Below are 18,097 nucleotides of genomic sequence, written 5' to 3' on the forward strand. Positions count from 1 at the left end.
TTATCCCTTAATTCTTCTAGATGTGTACCTGTCCTGGCTTATTGTTTTGTAGTTCACTCATTAATAGACTTTGAGATTATAGGGGGGGCAGGGAATGAGCAAAAATCTGTCTGCCCTGGCCTTGTGCTCCTGAATATCGTCTCATTACATTCTCTACTGATCTAGTTGTGTTTCTTCTAGCAACTTTGGATCTTCTGGGGACTCGGTCATTGGGCAACTTTTCAGCTGTGAAGTGGAGAATTGCAGTATGTGCCGCTGTGGCAAAGAGACGGTCCGAGTCTCTTCCACTCTCCTCTTTACTCTCTCTTATCCTGAGAACAATGGTATGGAGTTTCAGAAGTAATACCGTATAATGATAGAGTAAACATGGTGTTGAATGGAACTGGGTTTGTCTTTTCTCAAAACATGGGACAGCAAATGTGACGTGCTTGAGGTTTTACACCGATCTTTTGCGAGTCTTAGTGCCTGAACCCCTATCTTTTACAGAAAAATTGGATTACAAGTTTTAAAAATATAATAAAAAATATTCCTAGAGCATCAACATTTGTTGTTAGAAAAGTTCTAAGCTATTCTGTCAGACAGCAGAAAACAGGAAGCAAGACAGTTCAAATAACTACAGATTTATTGCATGCTAACACTCTCTACAAGAATCTGAACTACTAACAGACAACGCAAATTATGATAGATAAGAGTAATGGAATTCAAGGTGGTCTAGATTTAGATCTCTTGTGGGCACGAAGAGACTTGAGATTAATGATATGCTTGACCTTTCCCTTGAGCTCATCTCCTACATATTCACTCATTTCACTAACCAAACTTCAAACCATATTTCAGAAATTTAGTTGTTGGAATCTGTTTGGTTGGACCCAAGTTAAATTCTGAGTAACAAATAGGGGCCCTTCTATTATTTAATTTTTGTAGCAGTTTCTCTCATGTGCTTTGCCATTTTTACCTTATTCCTCAAACCAACCCTGTTGCTTTTTATAGTGATACTTTTCATTTTACACGAGAAAATATAAATGTGCTGGAGGAAACATACCAAGTTCATGGAATGATTGAAACAAGACTTTTGGTTTCTCAGTCCCAGGTTTCTAAAGCATAATACAATTGATTGATTGATTGATTGATTGGATAAAATACATTTAGCTTGCATGAGCAAGCAAGACTAGCTTGTCTGCCCTAATTTAAATAATTTCTACCACAAGAGCCAAGAGCAAGCCAGTTTGATTAAAAATAATTTCTAGATCCAAGAACAAGCCAAATTGATTAAAAAATAACATAAGCCACTCTTTCACTGAATTTTAAAATGCATGATGCAAAAAAAAGAAAAGAGTTTGTAAGAAGAATAGGAAGACAAATCTTAAAAGAGTATGTTTTAATGTGATATGTATACATTAAACAATCATATCAATAACACTGAAGCCATTAATTAACCGTAAGTAGCTTATATTTCCATAGGTTGCTTATATTTTTTTTAAAAATCGATTTTTTCAAACTGACGTCTTCATTTCTAAAGCATGCCTAACCCTTGTGCAGGGATAGAAGTGAATTGTCTGTATGCTTGATCCTTGTCAAGTGGGCCTAAAAAAACAATTTGTTACTTGCCTGGATGGTGCTCATAGTGACAAAGTTCAAGATTCCTGAGAAGACAGTTATTGGAACTGGGCTTCTCAACTGGTCTAAGCAACTATTTCTTGATACCATCTGCTTTTCTTCAGCAGGGTTCATTTTCTTCCCCATATATCTCAGGCTCATGATGTTTGATATCCTATTCTAATCTTTGCAGCAATGCAAATACATTCTTTTTGTGCCTCCATCTTTCCCAGATAAAATAATGGATTATGAATTTGCCCAGATATTAAAAAGAAGCATTTGTCTAGAACAGAACACTCAGGCATGGTGTGAGAACTGCGAGAAGTACCAACCCACAGTAAGTGACGAGGGAAGAAGCATTGGGTAGACGAAGGCATTGTAGCACTGATACATAGAAAACTTTAGGTATGACATACAGCCATACTGTTGGATTGCTTTGAGAATGAGAATTGTGCATTTGATAGACAGCTGACCAGGCGGAAGTATGATTACACTATCTATGCAAGATCTATGGTTAATTGATTTTGAAGATAAATATTAAGTAGATAATTTAAAGAAGAAAAGTATTTTCCCCTCTCCCCTAATTTCAGCTCCTGCTATTAGTTTTTTGTATGAAACAACACTTGTGGAAAGACCAAAATAGGGATCTTTAGACTGATCAGAGCATGCCCATAACTAGGCATTACCAAATAAAGTTACAATTTCAGTATCAAAGATTAAATCTGTGCCATTGCTTCAATATTACACATCATCTCTCTCTCTCTCTCTCTTTCTCTCTCTCTCTCTCTCTCTCTCTCTCTCTCTCTCTCTCTGCCATTCTAGGTCCAGACACGCAACATCCGCTGTCTGCCAGATGTGTTAGTCATTAACTGTGAAGTCAACAGCTCCAAGGAAGCAGAATTTTGGAAGGTACAAGCTGAGGTAGGGAGATGCACACATATCTTATTTTCTGTTACGATTACAAGCAGTCCCCTCTCAGGTGGCCTCAAACAATGCATTGTCAAGCAGTTCACCATCTCTGCTTCATGTCCGTTCAAGTTCATCATTGTCATTTGATGACCCCATCATCCCTTGTGGGGTGGAGTCTGGGCAACTGAATGGAGCTGAGTACCATTCAAGATCCTTACTCCCATTTCTAATGCCTCTAGTTTTACAGGTAGAACCTTAATTAAGATAATCTAAAATAAAGAAGCCAATTTCCAGTGGACAGTTATGAAGATGTGTTCTGGGAAATGGTATAATCCTCCTTGAAGAGCCAGCAGCTTGGGGAATAAGCCAGAAGTGCCATTGTTCCACCTACAACAGTGGAAGTGTTGTAGTGTTCCACCTACAACACATTGAGAAGCAGTTAGAGCAGCGGTTCTCAACCTTTATAGTGCTGCGACCCCTTTAATACAATTCCCCACAATGTGGCGACCCCCAACCATAAAATTATTTTCGTTTTGAATTTATCACGTCTGAAGCCATATTGTCTAGCGATCTGAACTGCTTGCGATTGATTTGAGGACGGAGGCATTAAAGCGGAGACTCCTCCCCTATTAAGGTTATCGCGCCTGAAGCCAGATTAGTCTAGCGATTGGGAGTGATTGCAGCTGGCTTGAGAGGGAGACATCAGAGCAAAGATTTCTCTCTTTTTCAATTGATCACGCCTGAAGCTGAATTCAGCTAACGATTTGAAGAGCCTGCAGCTGGCTTGTGAAATCAACCATTGGAGCACAATTCTTCAACTCGCAAGTATACTTCCCATATTTCTGATGGTCTTAGGTGACCCCTGACAAATTGTCATTCGACCCCCAACGGGGTCCCGACCCACAGGTTGAGAACGGCTGAGTTAGAGAATATCTCCTATCTTGAACTATCGACATCCACTTGAGTTGGTGGTAAATGAAAACATTTCAGTGGACATGAAATTTAGATTTCTGTGCTTCAGGTACATCCTTTCTTTGACAGTATGCTTTTAAGAAGAAGATGATGAAGAAGGGTTGCCTGGAATTCCCCAAAAATAGAGAAATAGCAGTTGGAGAATGGTAAGTACCATTTCTATCCAGGGTATCCCTACTTTTTCTAACAGATGGTCCTGACACTACTGTTCCTTAATGATAGATCTTGTTATTAAATACATGACCGCTTCTACCAGGTTCTTAATTACACCAAGACTCATAACTAAGGGGCAGAGAAAAGACACTGAAGCAGTAAAATTGCCATTATAGTGCAGATGGGAAAGTGCAGTTATGCACAAAGAATATGGAATTGGCCCATTGTAATAATGGATGATGAAATAATTAATACCATTTCTTGCTGAACTAACCAGCCTCCTTTTTTTGGCTGGCAGTATTGGGTGCTTGAGCAAAGAAAAAGCAAATCGGCCCGCTGCTCAGTCCTGTTCACTGACCATTCCTTCCATCTTTGTGATATCGTTTGGCATTTGCTTTGCTTTCAGGAATGAGTTAGGAATGGCTGAGGGGGGACACTCTTACACCTCCATTGAAGAGCTAAAGAACATCTGGATCCCTTATTCCATCAAGATGAAGCTCTCCAAGAACAAGGAATTGGAGGTTTACAACTGGGATGAAAGCAGTGAAGTAAAATATTTCTTGTTTACAAGAAAGTACTTCCTTAAAATACTTTCCTTATACCTGACTTAAATATGAAAAGTTTTCTCGGTATCCTAATTCTTGTGAATGCTCCCAGGCCAAGTGATTGTGTTGCGTAGGACCATTGCCCACTTTAAAGAGGGAATGCTTAAATCATCCCAGAAAGAATTTTAGGTATTTAATTTTCAAAAGCCTCAGCAGGCGAGAACAAGTTTTCATTCCTTCGTTGCTTTTCTAAGCTGCAAACATCGTAAGGTGTAGAGAGAAAGAACTCATCAGGAAGAACCAAGTTCAGACTATTTGTTTTTTATTTCACCATAAAGATACTAAGGCAGCTTGCAGTTAAAAGCTTGTCAAGCTTTTATCTCCCACGTGGTAATTGGGGCTACTTGGACTAATGTGGGAGAAATGGCTATTTAGCCAAAAGGAAGTGATTGGATTATCTTGTTTGCATCCAGTTTTGGTCACCACAATATATATAAAAAAAAATTGAGACTCTAGAAAAAGTGCAGAAAAAACAATGATGATTAGGGGACTGGAGACTAAAACATATGAAGAACGGTTGCAGGAACTGGTTAGGTCTAGTTTAATGAAAAGAAGGACTGGGGAGACATGATAACAGTGTTCCAATATCTCAGGGGTTGCCACAAAGAAGAGGGAGTCAAGCTATTCTCCAAAGCACCTGAAGGCAGGACAAGAAGCAATGGGTGGAAATTAATCAAGGAAAGAAGCAACCTAGAACCAAGGAGAATTTTCCTGACAGTTAGAACAATTAATCAGTGGGACGGTTCCCCTCCAAAAGTTGTGGGTGCTTCAACATTGGAGGTTTTTAAAAAGAGATTGGACAGCCATTTGTCAGAAATGGTATAGGGTCTCCTGCCTGAGCAGGGGGTTGGACTAGAAGACCTCTAAAATCCCTTCCAACTCTGTTATCTACACCTGCCTATCTGTCTCTTACATTATTAGGGTGGGGATAGGCAGACTTCAGGATTGAGGCATCATTTCTTCCATCTGTTCCAGAGCAAGATGGAAAACAGTGGCTCAGGGAACTTTCAAATACATAAAACTAAAGACAGGATACCTTTGAATGTAGGCTCTACCCAGGAATCTCATTTCACTTGAGAATTTGTACACAGTACAAAATTCGTATTTGATTTTCTCTGAAACAGTCTTCCTAAAACAACCCAGTTTTATGGAGAAATATCATTAGTTGCAATAGGTAATCCGTCTGGGTTAAGTTTACCAATCTGTTGTAAGTCTTCATAAAAATTACCTGTAGATCCAGGAAGTGCTAAACAGAAGTATTAGACAAGGCTTAGAAATAAAAGGTATGGAAATAAAGAAAAATAAAAATTACAAGCATTTGCAGATGACCTGGTGTTTTTCTTAGAAGAACCATTAGAAACTGGCCCCAAGCTAATAGGAAAAATAGAAGAATATGGAGAAGTTGCAGGATTGAAAATAAAGAAAGAAAAAATATTAGTTAAAATATTAGTTAAAAACCTTACAGATAAACAGAAGAATGAATTCATGAAGACGATAGAACTTCAGGTAGTTAAGAAAGTAAAATATTTAGGAATCTATTTAGCAGCAAGATGTGTAACAATTAAAGAAGATAACTATACAAAGCTAAAGCAACAAATTAAACTGGATTTGGAGAAATGGAAGAATGTACAACTATCAATGTTAGGAAGAATAGCTACTGTAAAAATGAACATTCTTCCAAAATTGCTCTTTTTGTTTCAAACAATTCCTAAAAAATTAGAAAAAATACTTTGAGGGGCTAACTAAAATGATTTTGAAATATATATGGCAAGGGAAAAGAGCAAGAATAAGACTGAAAATGCTACAAGAATCTAAAGAAAATGGGGGTTTTCGGTTGCCAGACTGGAAGTTTTACTACAGACTTCTGCACTTACATGGGTGAGAGAGTGGATAAATTTGAGGCATAGAAGGTTATTACTGGAGGGACATGAACTTCAGTTGGAATGGCATGCCATTCTGTGGTATGGAAAAAATAGAATACACAGATACTTTCAAAGACACTATGTAGGAAACACTCTACTTTTAATATGGGAAAAAGTCAAAGCAAAAAACTACCATATTTTTCAGAGTATAAGATGCACCTTTTTCCCCCAAAAAAGAAGGTGAAAATCTGGATGTGTCTTATACTCCGAATGTAGCCCCGCCCAGCTTCTCAAACAGAGGTTTCAGAGACTCAAAAAAGCATCAGAAATGAGGCGTCAGAAAAGAAGCCCCCAAACAGAGCTTCAGAGGCTTTTTTTCACCTCTGGGAACAGCTGATTGGGTGTATTCCGGGAGGCCAATCCACCTGCCAATCAGCTTTTTTCTTATTTTCCTCCCCAAAAACTAAGGTGCGTCTTATACTCCAGTGCGTTTTATACTCTGAAAAATACAGTATATGAAAATACCAGTCTGGCTTTCCACAATGGAAGCACTTACATATCCAAAGCAGTGGTGGGTTTTTACCAGTTTGCTCCAGTTCAGGCGAACCAGTAGCGGTGGCGGTGAGAGGTTCCACCAACCCGCCCAGACATCATCACGGTTGCTCTACGCACGTGCAGAAGGTTCTGCACATGCACAGAAGCACCGTGCACGTACGCGCGCTCACAGTTCCAAAATGGTAGCGAAGGTAAGTGAAACCCGCTACTGATCCAAAGGTTCATCAGGTTAAATAGTTTATGTCAACTCATGAAACGGAGAACATGATGAAGGATAAATGAACAAATAAGACAAGTTAGACTCCAAGCTTTGTTCTGCTACACTGACATAGGATATAACGTTCTGGAAAGGCAAGCATATTGGAGTTGAACTAACTTCAGGAGTACTAAAAATAGTGCACTTTTCCTCTTTGTTTGGGGAGAATGTAGTGACATACAGCCATGTTGAACTGTGCTAGAGCCACAGAGAAAACTAGCTCACTTCTGGAACTGCCTTTCTTGTTGCAGTTGGGCATGTTGGAGGATCAAGAATCTACGTATGTCTATGACCTCATGGCAACAGTTGTACATATTCTGGATTCCCGGACTGGGGGCAGCCTTGTGGGGCATATCAAAGTTGGAGAGACCTACCATCAAAGAAAGGAGGTGAGCCTTTTAATAAAAAGCAGAGCGTCTCGATCTTTCTTTTGGCTCTGTAACGATCAATTCCTATTAAGCGGAAGGGGGTTAAATGTTTGAGTTAATTGCACCTGCTTGTAAGATATGATTGCAATGCCTGTGATTGTAGATGTTCACTGATTGAACGTCTTTGTATTTAACGCATCATAACTTTCTTTTTTTTTTAAAAAAGGGTGTCACACACCAGCAGTGGTATCTTTTTAATGACTTTCTCATTGAACCTGTGGATAAGGTAAGGATATTATGATGATTTATATTCTGTTCTCTTGCTTTCTTACATACAACATAAATAGAAATGAATATTTAGTATGACATTATTCATTTTCTATGCTTTTTTTTGAAACTAGATAGTGTGGAATTTTATAGAGAGTTTTGGCATAAAATGGAAATCAGAACTGAATAGATTTGAAAGAGCATATCTTTAGAAAGTAGCTTTACATAGATTGGAGTGTTTCAAGACATATTTCCATGCTAATGAGAATTGATATTTGTTTTAAAGCTTCTGTGAATCTCTGTTTTATTGAATGGCCTAGCTGAGGCATCCTGGGCTACTTTTTTTTCCTGCAAACAATATTAAGTTGTACACTAAAGATGGTACGTGAAGTGTCTTTTATAGTCAAGTGGACATAAAACAACTTATTTTATTTGGAGACATGTAATGTTACTACAGAACATACTTATAAGGCATATTTTTAGTAATGTATATGCCTTGTGCCAGGAAATATGCACCAAGATGCTGTGCTTTGCCCCCACTGAGAAATTTGAGATCTTGTCTTTAGGATCTTAGAATTTACAACCTAGCCAGGGTTTCCCTGAACTGTTTCAGGGATAAACTGGATAAACAAATGTGGGTATTGATTCATCCAAGTCACAATTTGTATCCATGCTGAAACTTCCGTGACATTCTGCATTCAAGTTTAAAGAAATTTAGTCAGCACAGACATGCACAATTTTAAGTCAACATTTCTTATTTTGGACTATTCCCCCCGCTTCCTCCCCCCCCCCCCCGTTTTAATTAAAAACAGGTCCAGACAGCTTCCAGAATTCATTTCTGATCTGTCTGTTCTCCTACTTCAGTCTGTCTGATTTTTCCTGTCTGCCTTTGGATTTACAGTGTGAGGCTGTACAATTTGACATGACCTGGAAAGTGCCCGCGATCCTTTATTATGTCCGGAGGAACCTCCACTCCAAGTTCAATTTACACAGTGAGTGCATGTGCACATACAAATGCACTTACAAAAGTAGCAAGAAATTAGGAGTTGCTATTTCTTAAAACCTGACAACCAGATTCAGCCATGATGATAACCTTTAGTCTCTTATAACCCAGGTATAACCCAGTAATATTAGGGCAGGAGCTATAACGTCCCTCTACATATGTAAGTATGTAAGAAGGATGACTGCAGGAATTCCTAAACAAGTACTAGGTGATTGTCGTATTTTAACTTATTGTAATGACATAGAGGTAGTCCTCGACGTATGACTATAATGGAGCCTGCCCATTGTGGTCCTAAATCGTGATGGTTATAAAACAGGCCACTTACATGACCAAGCCAATTTTATTATTATTATTATTATTATTTTGCAATGGTTGTAAAGCAAACCAGTTGTTCACTATAGGCCAGTTTTGCTGAAAACCAGAAGTAAAAACCAGCAAAAATATCATAAAATGCAGTCACATGACTGGGATGCCACAAACAGCCATAAATGTGGGCCAGTTGCTGAGACCACAAAGTCGTCTGATGTATGTGTGTGTATGTATGTCTGTTGTAACTTTGGAACTAGGTCATAAGTACCCGCAGGGAGGTCTGTCGCAAATTTGAACAATCACTAAACAACCAGTCATAAGTTGAGGACTACCTGTACTGAAATCTTTGTTTAGGAACTCCAGGAGCTAGCCCCCTTACTATACAGCTACATATAGAAAGAGATGTTATTGAGTAACTAGCTTTGAATGTTGTATAATAGGAATAGAGTGTAATTCAAGTGTATGTCATTCCACCATGAGCCCAGTTCATAGATCCCAGTAAGCTACAGTGGTTAGTGAGCATACTGAGACCAAATAATATGTTTTTTAAAAAATGTGTTTTATATACCAATTAGGTATAGGAAAAAAGTTTTGTTCGTCCAGAATAAGCAAAAGCATAACTATGATTTAATTTAAGCTTGTTTCTCTGGGCCCCCTCATTCTCCTGCCTGAAGAAAATTGCTTTTCATACAACAAAAACAATAATAATACCCCAAATGGATAATTCACTTGACATGATGCTCAGTTTGAAAAGCCAGAGATTATATTCAGGTTAATCAAGCCATAGGGCTTAGTTGGGACATTAGACTGCCAATTGGAATGGCAGAGGGTCCTACCTGCCTTACATAGCACAGTGAAATCTCCTTATCAAGCAAAGCAGATAAACTTTCCTTCCTGCTTCCGCACAAAGATAGCTCTGCCCATTTAACAAGTGGGGTATATTAACAAGTAGGGTATATTAACAAGTGGGGTATATTAACAAATGGGGTATAGCTTAGCCTTCAGACAGTTCATTTTTCTTATATCCTCACTTGGTTGTTTTTCAGGAACCTATTTTGTACATATTCAGCACATGCACATGAAACCTTCAGTGACCTAGGAGGGGAGGAAAGTTTCTATCCTTCTTGGAGTGACCTGTGTTCTCATGTTGAACAACCCCAATTTCCTCACTTTCAGCCTTCCTTACAATCATTTGGCACCCACTCCTTGGTCTTTTCCTTAATTGCCTTTAATGGCCAAATGGAAATTCCAGCAAGAAGCATCATATAATAGTGTTGTACAGCCGGGAGGAGAAATAGGCTTGCCCTTCTTCAGAGTCAGTGAGTGTGAGGATGGAATTTTTGAGAGGTGGTCATAAGTTAACACCACAAAGATTGAGACAACAAAGTAAATATGTTTTGCAAGGAAATGCGGTACTCTCAAGAGGAAGTAAAACAAACTGAGAAATCATCATGAGATGAAAAGGCCCATCAGCATAGACAACAGAGGTCGCGTCAAGGATTGAAAACATTGCTAGCCAAAGTATTTTTGTTGTGCTGTGAAATAGAAATTGTTGGAAGATATTTAGATGAATGCTGAAGCAGCTATGCAGCTGTTTTTCCACATAAACCAGCATGTCCAGATATTTTCTGCAAGGCAGCTGGTCACTTTTTGAGTGTTCTCCATCTTAATTTTAATGTATTTTGAATTGAATTGGCTGTGAATGGATATTATGGATTCCTGAAACAAGAACACACGTTCTTGTGTGCCATCTAAAATCTATTTGAAATCTATTTGGCATGTTTCTAGAACTGTGTCAACTGATGTGAGTAGCTTCAGGATTGAGTCACCCTTGTTATGGATCTGTCTTCCTAAAATAAAAATCCTTGTTTTAAATTCCGCTGTTCAGTTCTTCTAAAGAAGTCAGTTCTATGACACTAGAGATTTCCTTTTAAGGCCCATTAGGTTTTGAGTGATCCACCGATTCTTAGAAAATAGTATCATCCGTATGAAGTTGTGCTCTTGAGGTTTTCTCTGGGGCATCCCCTGACCAAGATGGGATTTCCCTTTTTGTTTGGTTTTTCTGTAAACCGAGTGTAATCTCTGAGTGAGTCAACTGTGATCAAATTTCATTTTCTTTTTCAAGTCAAGAACCCGATTGAAGCCAGTGTGTTGCTTGCTGAGGCTTCCCTTGCTCGCAAACAGCGCAAATGTCATGCCACTTTCATCCCCCTCATGCTGAGCGAAATGCCACAGGTTGGAGACTTGGTGGGATTGGATGCTGAGTTTGTGACCCTCAATGAGGTAGGCATCACACATTAGGACAAGAGACAAGATTTCGATCACAGGCAGTATCTATTCACCCTTTCATCATCTGCGATAGGAGGAAGCTGAGCTTCGCAGCGACGGAACCAAATCCACGATCAAACCCAGTCAGATGTCAGTGGCCAGGATCACGTGTGTCCGGGGCCAGGGTCCCAATGAGGGTGTTCCTTTCATTGATGATTACATTTCCACACAAGAACAGGTATGCAACTTCAAAACATATTCCATGGTTTTAAGACCGTGCAAAACAGGGAATAGAGATCTGGAGGAATGATGTTCCACAGAGAAGGAGCCCGGATAGAAAAAGACTTCATGGGACCTGACTGTGGAGAGTTGAGACCTCAAATAACCTGGTTCCATGCCATGAAGGGCTTTATAGGTCATCACCAGCATCTTGAATTGCACCTGGAAGTAGACTGGCAACCAGTGCAGCCCACAGAGCAGAGGTGCGTGACCAAGATATGAGAGACCCCGAGAAGGGCTTCCTGGTCCAGGACCAGGCACACAACACATAGTATGTGCAAAGGCACTTAGGGGCATGGCTATCACTTGTTCCTTGAACAGGAGGAGAAAACCGCCCCAAAATTGCACACAGGTTCTTTTTTGGGGTAGCACAACCCCACCTAAAACAAAAAGTGGAAAGTCTCAAGAACACCCAAAGTCACTTAGTCTTGCTATGGTTGAGATGAAGCTTGTTATTTCTGTTTTGCTTTGTTTTTTATACTTGTTTTCTAACATATTCATAGGAATATGTCTTCCTTTTTTCCTATCGGGTAATATATGTTTTTGAATGGGAAGTAGATCCACTCAGTGGCCTGGAAGATGGGAAGGAACAGGAAGACCCTTCAATACATAATGATTCCATTTTCTTTGTCCTTGTAGGTGGTGGATTATCTTACTCAGTACTCGGGAATAAAGCCAGGAGATCTGGATGCCAAAATTTCATCCAAACACCTCACAACCCTCAAATCCACCTATTTAAAGCTACGCTTCCTTATAGATGTTGGAGTCAAGTTTGTGGGCCATGGATTGCAAAAAGACTTCCGGGTTATCAATATCATGGTGACTGTCTCATTATAAAATTTTGATAGATCTCTCTCTCTCTCTCTCCCCCTCCCTTCCTCCCTCCCTCTCTCTCATTCACAGGTAAAATTCTCATAGTGAGTGAGAATAGAGTATGTGTAAAAAAGGTATAGTAACAGAGATGTAACTGAACATGAGTGATATGTGTGAATGACTTAATACCTTAAATTAGATTCCCTGACTCAAATTGTTTTTCCAGTTCTGTAATTCTGTAGGCATTTCCACATAGTCACTTATCTTGTGCCTGGAATTATTTGTTTAATTTATATGGCCACCCAACCCACCACCGCAACCCTGGACAGTCAACAACAATGAAACAATAAAAACAACAACACAATTCATCATTGGCAGCTTATGTGAAAATCAATGAAACAATAATGGGAGGAGTAGGTTGGAAATTGCACAACTTGGGCCAAGATCCACTGGAAAGAAATGGTATTCTCTGCACTTCCGGGGGTGGGCGCAAAATATTTTACAGCATTTCCTGTAGTAGAGTAAGAGATGACCCAAGTGAGTTTGGCTTCTCAGGTCCCCCAGTGCTTGGGGATTCACCAGATAGGATGATCAGTGCAGGCCTCATGTGTGAAAAGGTTGTAGTGGAATGTGTGTGAGAGAGAGAAAAGACAGCACACGTAGGGAAGGGAGCAAGGCTCTAGGATTACTGATATACTAATAATACTTTTAACTTTTAACTAGGCACAACAGTACATCACAGGGTAAAACCTTTTGAACCAAAGTACACCATGTGGGCTAATTTAGAATATGTGTCCAAATTCCAGGACCCAGGGAATTGAAATCAGGCCAATTTCATAAAACATTTTATGACAAAAATTATCATAAAGTGTTTCATGACATATTACAAAAAGTCACAAAACACGTTGTCAACTAGTAATGTTTGACTGTCCTATACATTTCAACATGGACTACTTTCAAGGCAGATGCACCTCTGAATATCTTCCTGACTTTTTAAGAACTCTTCAACTACAGTAGAAGCTCTACCACTGTTGAAGTCACTGAGGAATCTAAAATAATTGTTTGCAGACATGTCTCATTTTCACAGCCTATCTTTGAATATTGTTAGCTTTCTCTCCCAAAAGTGTTTTTTCAAAAGGCAATTGGACTTTCTGGTTTTTCTTTGAAGATATTTCACTTCTCATCCAAGAAGCTTCTTAGAGCTGAAGGAGCTTCTGCCTGGGTCAGCTCCTGAGCCACTCAGAAATTGCAATCAGACTCTACTTTTAATATGGAAAGCAAATATTATTAAATACATCAGGAGTAATCAAAGACATTCAGCTAATTTGCTTTAGCACTTAAACTTATATACCACTTCACAGTGCTTTACAGCCCTCTCTAAATGGTTTACAGAGTCAGCATATTGCCCCCAACAATCTGGGTCCTCGTTTTACCCACCTCGGAAGGATGGAAGGCTGAGTCAACCTTGAGCCTGGTGAGATTTGATCTACCAAACTGCTAGCAGCTGGTGATCAGCAGAAGTAGCATGCAGTACTGTACTCTAACCAATCCGCCACCGCAGCTCAGTTATATTAATTACCAGATTTAGTTGTTTGTCTTACTTCCTTATCTCCCTTGGAGCAAGTGGACCTTAGGCAAAGTCTGGTTGTGATCTAAGGTTAGAAGGTCGTGTAGACTGAGATCTCTTTGGGGAATGATTATGTGGTTGTGTGCTAAAAGGCTATACCTGCCTCTTACAGGTTCCCAGAGATCAAGTAATCGACACAGTATATTTGTTCCACATGCCCAGGAAGAGGATGATCTCCCTGCGCTTCCTTGCCTGGTATTTTTTGGGTCAGTAAAATAATCCTGCGGCAGTGTTAAACTGCGCCCCTCTTCCAGTCAGCCAAGCCACCCTCCATGAAAGAATAATATAGTTGCTAAAAAATTCCTCAGGTACAGTTCTCAGGAAGACAATATTGATGATAATGTGCAGGAACTGATATCTAAGCAAAATGCAGAATAAGGAGATAACAACTTGGAAACTGCTCAGGCAGACGCCTCCCTAATTCAGTGAACTTTAAAACGGAGGAGGAGGAGGTGCCGCACAACAGACTTGCACAGTTTTGTTATTAAAGCCCAAATAAAGCAATAAAAATAGTTTTATGTCTTCCCGTGAAGTTGATTTCCTGGTCCTGTGTAGTACCTAGTAAGGCTGACTGCCCTCATGAGTTTGACAGTTTCTCAAACCCTGCATTGTAACTGAGAATTTGGTTATAGGGAATGGGGGATAGGGAAGGCCTTCCAGATTAGATTAATATTAAACTCTGTCAGTTGAGTTCATTTTCAACCCTGACAAAAATAAATCCTTGTCGCTAACTTTAGCCTAAAGAGATTTCCTCTTTTCTTGAACCGAAGGAAGTAGGCAAGACAACATTGGCTATGTGTTGGATTTTTCTCTTTTTTTTCTTTTGCGTAGACCTGAAAATTCAAGGAGAGACTCATGACAGCATTGAAGATGCGCGAACGGCACTTCAGCTGTACCGGAAATACATGGAACTGAGCACTGGAGGCTTGGAACCTGAGGAGTTCCGGAAGGTGCTGAAGAGCCTCTACGAAAAAGGGAGAAAAATGGATTGGAAGGTCCCTGAACCTGATGGTCAGAGCAGCCCCAAGAGTAAGTTTCTGTTGCTTGGCTTGCTGAGTGTTAGCATTCAGATAAATGGAAGATTCTGTATCTTGAGAGGAAAAAAATCAAACTCATTGATAAAGGACTGAGGAGACAAGGCTTACCAAAAGTGCTTTGAGAGAAAGTGTCGGCTGAATGTGAGCAAGCAATGGGATACCAGGGGTGAAATTCACTTACCTCGCCTACCGGTTTGTAAATGTGCACCCGCCATCATCTGCACAGGCACAAAACCTTCTGCACTTGTGTGCAGAGGCTTAAAATTGTCACAAAAAAGCGACGTCATGACGTCCGCGTGGGTAGGCGGAGCCTCCCACAGCCGCCGCTACCGATTCTCCCGAGTCGAATAGAACCGGCTGAATTTCAGCCCTGATACAGCTCCTTAAAAAGCCAGGCCAATCTTGGCCTGGATTAATGGAAACATGTCCAGATTATGGAAAATAATATTTCATAGAGAAACTGCAGTGAAAGGCTACCAGAATGAAATGTAATAAGTAATAAATAGTAAGCCATACAGAGTTACCACACGGTAAGGTGGGTGGCAATTAACTGTAACAAATATACAATAAAAATAAAATAAAATAAAATGACCTGGAAATCAAGTCCCATATAGAAGAAGGGAAGGAGTGGCCATCTTTTCACAATAGGAGAAGAGACTTTGCAAGCAGATGTGTGGACAGCTAAATGCTGTAATGTGCAAAAGAGTATAAGCCCATTTCTTTGCCAAAGTTGAGATTGGAATGAGAACTAACAAACTAAAATGAAAAGAAATTAGATTTAGGCTGAATATGAGGAGGAAATACCTCATAATAAGAGTTGTTAATCAATGGGACTGTCTAGACCAGGGGTCTCCAACCTTAGTAACTTTAAGCCTGGAGGACTTCAACTCCCAGAATGCCCCAGCCTGCTTTGCTTTGCTTTGCTGGCTGGGGCATTCTGGGAGTTGAAGTCCGCCAGGCTTAAAGTTGCCAAGGCTGGAGACCCCTGGTCTAGACTCTAGACCTTGATAGTGAGATGGTTCCCTGTTTCGTTAGGAGATTCCTGCTGTAAACATGGACTTAAGACAGATGAGCTGCAAGGATCTCCCAATTCAGTGGTTCATTTCAATGGTTCTGTATAAAGATTCTACAAGATTTACAAATGCTTGTAACCACAAGCAGGAGAGTGCATTTTGGCATACAGTAGAACCTCTTGTCATGAACGCTTCTGACCACGACTAAATCGGAGTCCGACCAAAAAATTCACAATTTTTTTTTCCCGTGGCCAATTTCCCTTTCCACACCATTTTTTTTCGTAAGCGCCAAATTTCCAAAATTACATTCGTGTCACAACCAAATCGGTTTGTGATCAAAGTTATGGAATGAATTTTGGTCGTGACCAGAGGTTCTACTGTACCTCTATTAGCTGTGTTTCAAGTGTGATGGCTACAAATATATGCCTTCGTACCTGCCTTTGAACCTATAAAAGTGTGTATTTTCATACAGAATATTTAAATACATGGATAGTGATTGTATTTATGCCTTCAGTTAGAAAGACCAAGCCTCCAGTCCTTCTAATTTCACCTGCAGAGCAGAAGTTGCTCAAAAGATCCTGGAAATTAAAATCTTACAGAGAGTTTGCTTTGCAACAAAGACAAAAAGATGTATTGTTTCCCTGAAAGGCTTCTTAGGCTAACTTTATGCAGATATGAAGCCCTTAATTTGGCCTGCAGGCTGCATGTTGTCTGCTTCCTTTCCAATTTGGGAGGTTTTAAGGAGCAAGATATCATAGGTGCCCTCCTTCCCCTTCCAAAAGTAACTGATTCTGCCTGGTTTGGGGAGCATGCAGCTTGTCCTCCATATACCAAAGGACATCGTACATCTGTACCTTAAGCTTATTACAATCTTCCAGCAGAGACTGTTGGCTTTGGGCTTGGTTTCCTTTTGCCCATATTCTGATATCTGGTCCTGGGATGTGACTTTAAATCCTCTCTTAGGTGTAGCCTTGCTTGTTATGGTTTCTCCATAATTCACAGGACTGTGCTGTCTTTCTTCGGCAGGTGCTGCAGTCTTCTCAAGTGTGTTGTCTCTCTGATTCACGCAACCTTATGATTCCCAATGTCCCTTGAAAAGAGGACCCTTCCAAGTCTGCTCCCCAGAATATGGATATCAACGGACTGAAAGATAGTGTGGGTGTATAAGGCAGGAAGGCACTATAATTAATGCATGGTCAACATGAATTCTTTTGGGTTTGCCAATAAGTCTCTTGGATCTCAGGTCACATTTTAAACAACCATGGCCAAGAGAGTACATGAAACAGTTTTGGTGCAGGCCACAGAGGATCACACTTCCTTTCAGAGACTACGTGCATTCACAGAGTAGATACACGGTGCAGCATCTGTTAAATGTTTAGGGATTAGGCTGTTCTTGATCAAAAGATGGTGAGAAGCAACTGATGAAGTGTTTCAAGATTCTTTCTACAGGTGTCAACGTTGTTAGTAGAGCTTGCAGGAGGCACCTGTGCTCTCGTCTAGCTGGGAGTTGCTCCTAAAAAATATCCAGAGCTGGACTCTTACTGTCATGGAAGTTTCATGGCTTTTAATCTTTTCTGTATGTAAATTGTTATCAAGGTTACATAAAGACTCTATAAAAATGTTGGTGCTTCTAATGCTATTTTGGAATCCAGCCTTTTGTTTGCTTTTTGTCCTGTTAATTCACAGTCATCCCATGTTGTTTCATCATCTTGTTAAGCATAATCAGAGTAGCATTAATGTATATCCCAGTTTTAATTCAGTGGAATTGGACCTGCAGGTGGACAAGTCACCCGAGTAAGGTTTTATTAGATAATCTTACATCAAGGTTGATCAACCCCTTTTATACAACCTAAACTTTAGAAGAATGAAGTTTATGCGAATCTATAACAGCATGATTGACAACTGTAATGTTTTGCCAGAGCAAAAAAACATTTTTTATGTCAGGAATATCAAATAAAATTTAAAAATGGTTTAAAAATAAAAGTATGGTAAACACCAACTAAGCTTTCAGCAACCTAAAAAACTATCCATTCTCAGGAAGAATATCCTCTAGAAGATAACCAAACATTTCATCTAGCCAAATGGGTAATTTGGAGAAGAAGCTGGATGGTAATGTAAAATTCAAAAATTATAGCTGATGTTTATCCTACAGAAAAGTTTGTACCCCAATCTCCTTCATCTTTCAGCAGTTTTTGATGCCCCGGCTTC

The 18,097-nt window shown here is 39.8% G+C and overlaps 1 protein-coding gene across 6 annotated transcripts in view; it reads left to right on the forward strand.

The window, feature by feature from the left end:
* Window positions 1-17,510, forward strand: part of PAN2 (poly(A) specific ribonuclease subunit PAN2) — a 37,125-nt gene extending 19,615 nt beyond the window's left edge. For 5 of the 6 annotated variants that reach the window (XM_058172816.1, XM_058172815.1, XM_058172818.1 and 2 more), the window contains 14 exons: window positions 181-323; window positions 1,827-1,930; window positions 2,416-2,514; window positions 3,544-3,620; window positions 4,034-4,175; window positions 7,157-7,294; window positions 7,500-7,559; window positions 8,442-8,532; window positions 10,978-11,135; window positions 11,215-11,358; window positions 12,039-12,218; window positions 13,952-14,045; window positions 14,671-14,868; window positions 16,916-17,510. In XM_058172816.1, coding sequence (XP_058028799.1) covers window positions 181-323; window positions 1,827-1,930; window positions 2,416-2,514; window positions 3,544-3,620; window positions 4,034-4,175; window positions 7,157-7,294; window positions 7,500-7,559; window positions 8,442-8,532; window positions 10,978-11,135; window positions 11,215-11,358; window positions 12,039-12,218; window positions 13,952-14,045; window positions 14,671-14,868; window positions 16,916-16,950 — 1,663 coding nt within the window. In that variant the 3' untranslated portion in view covers window positions 16,951-17,510. Of the gene's footprint in view, window positions 1-180; window positions 324-1,826; window positions 1,931-2,415; window positions 2,515-3,543; window positions 3,621-4,033; window positions 4,176-7,156; window positions 7,295-7,499; window positions 7,560-8,441; window positions 8,533-10,977; window positions 11,136-11,214; window positions 11,359-12,038; window positions 12,219-13,951; window positions 14,046-14,670; window positions 14,869-16,915 lie in introns of those variants that run through there. The other variant, XM_058172819.1, reaches the window with a different exon arrangement.
* The last annotated feature ends 587 nt before the right edge of the window (window positions 17,511-18,097 follow it).

This window comes from Ahaetulla prasina, chromosome 2 (genome assembly GCF_028640845.1).
Source record: "Ahaetulla prasina isolate Xishuangbanna chromosome 2, ASM2864084v1, whole genome shotgun sequence".
NCBI lineage: Eukaryota > Metazoa > Chordata > Lepidosauria > Squamata > Colubridae > Ahaetulla > Ahaetulla prasina.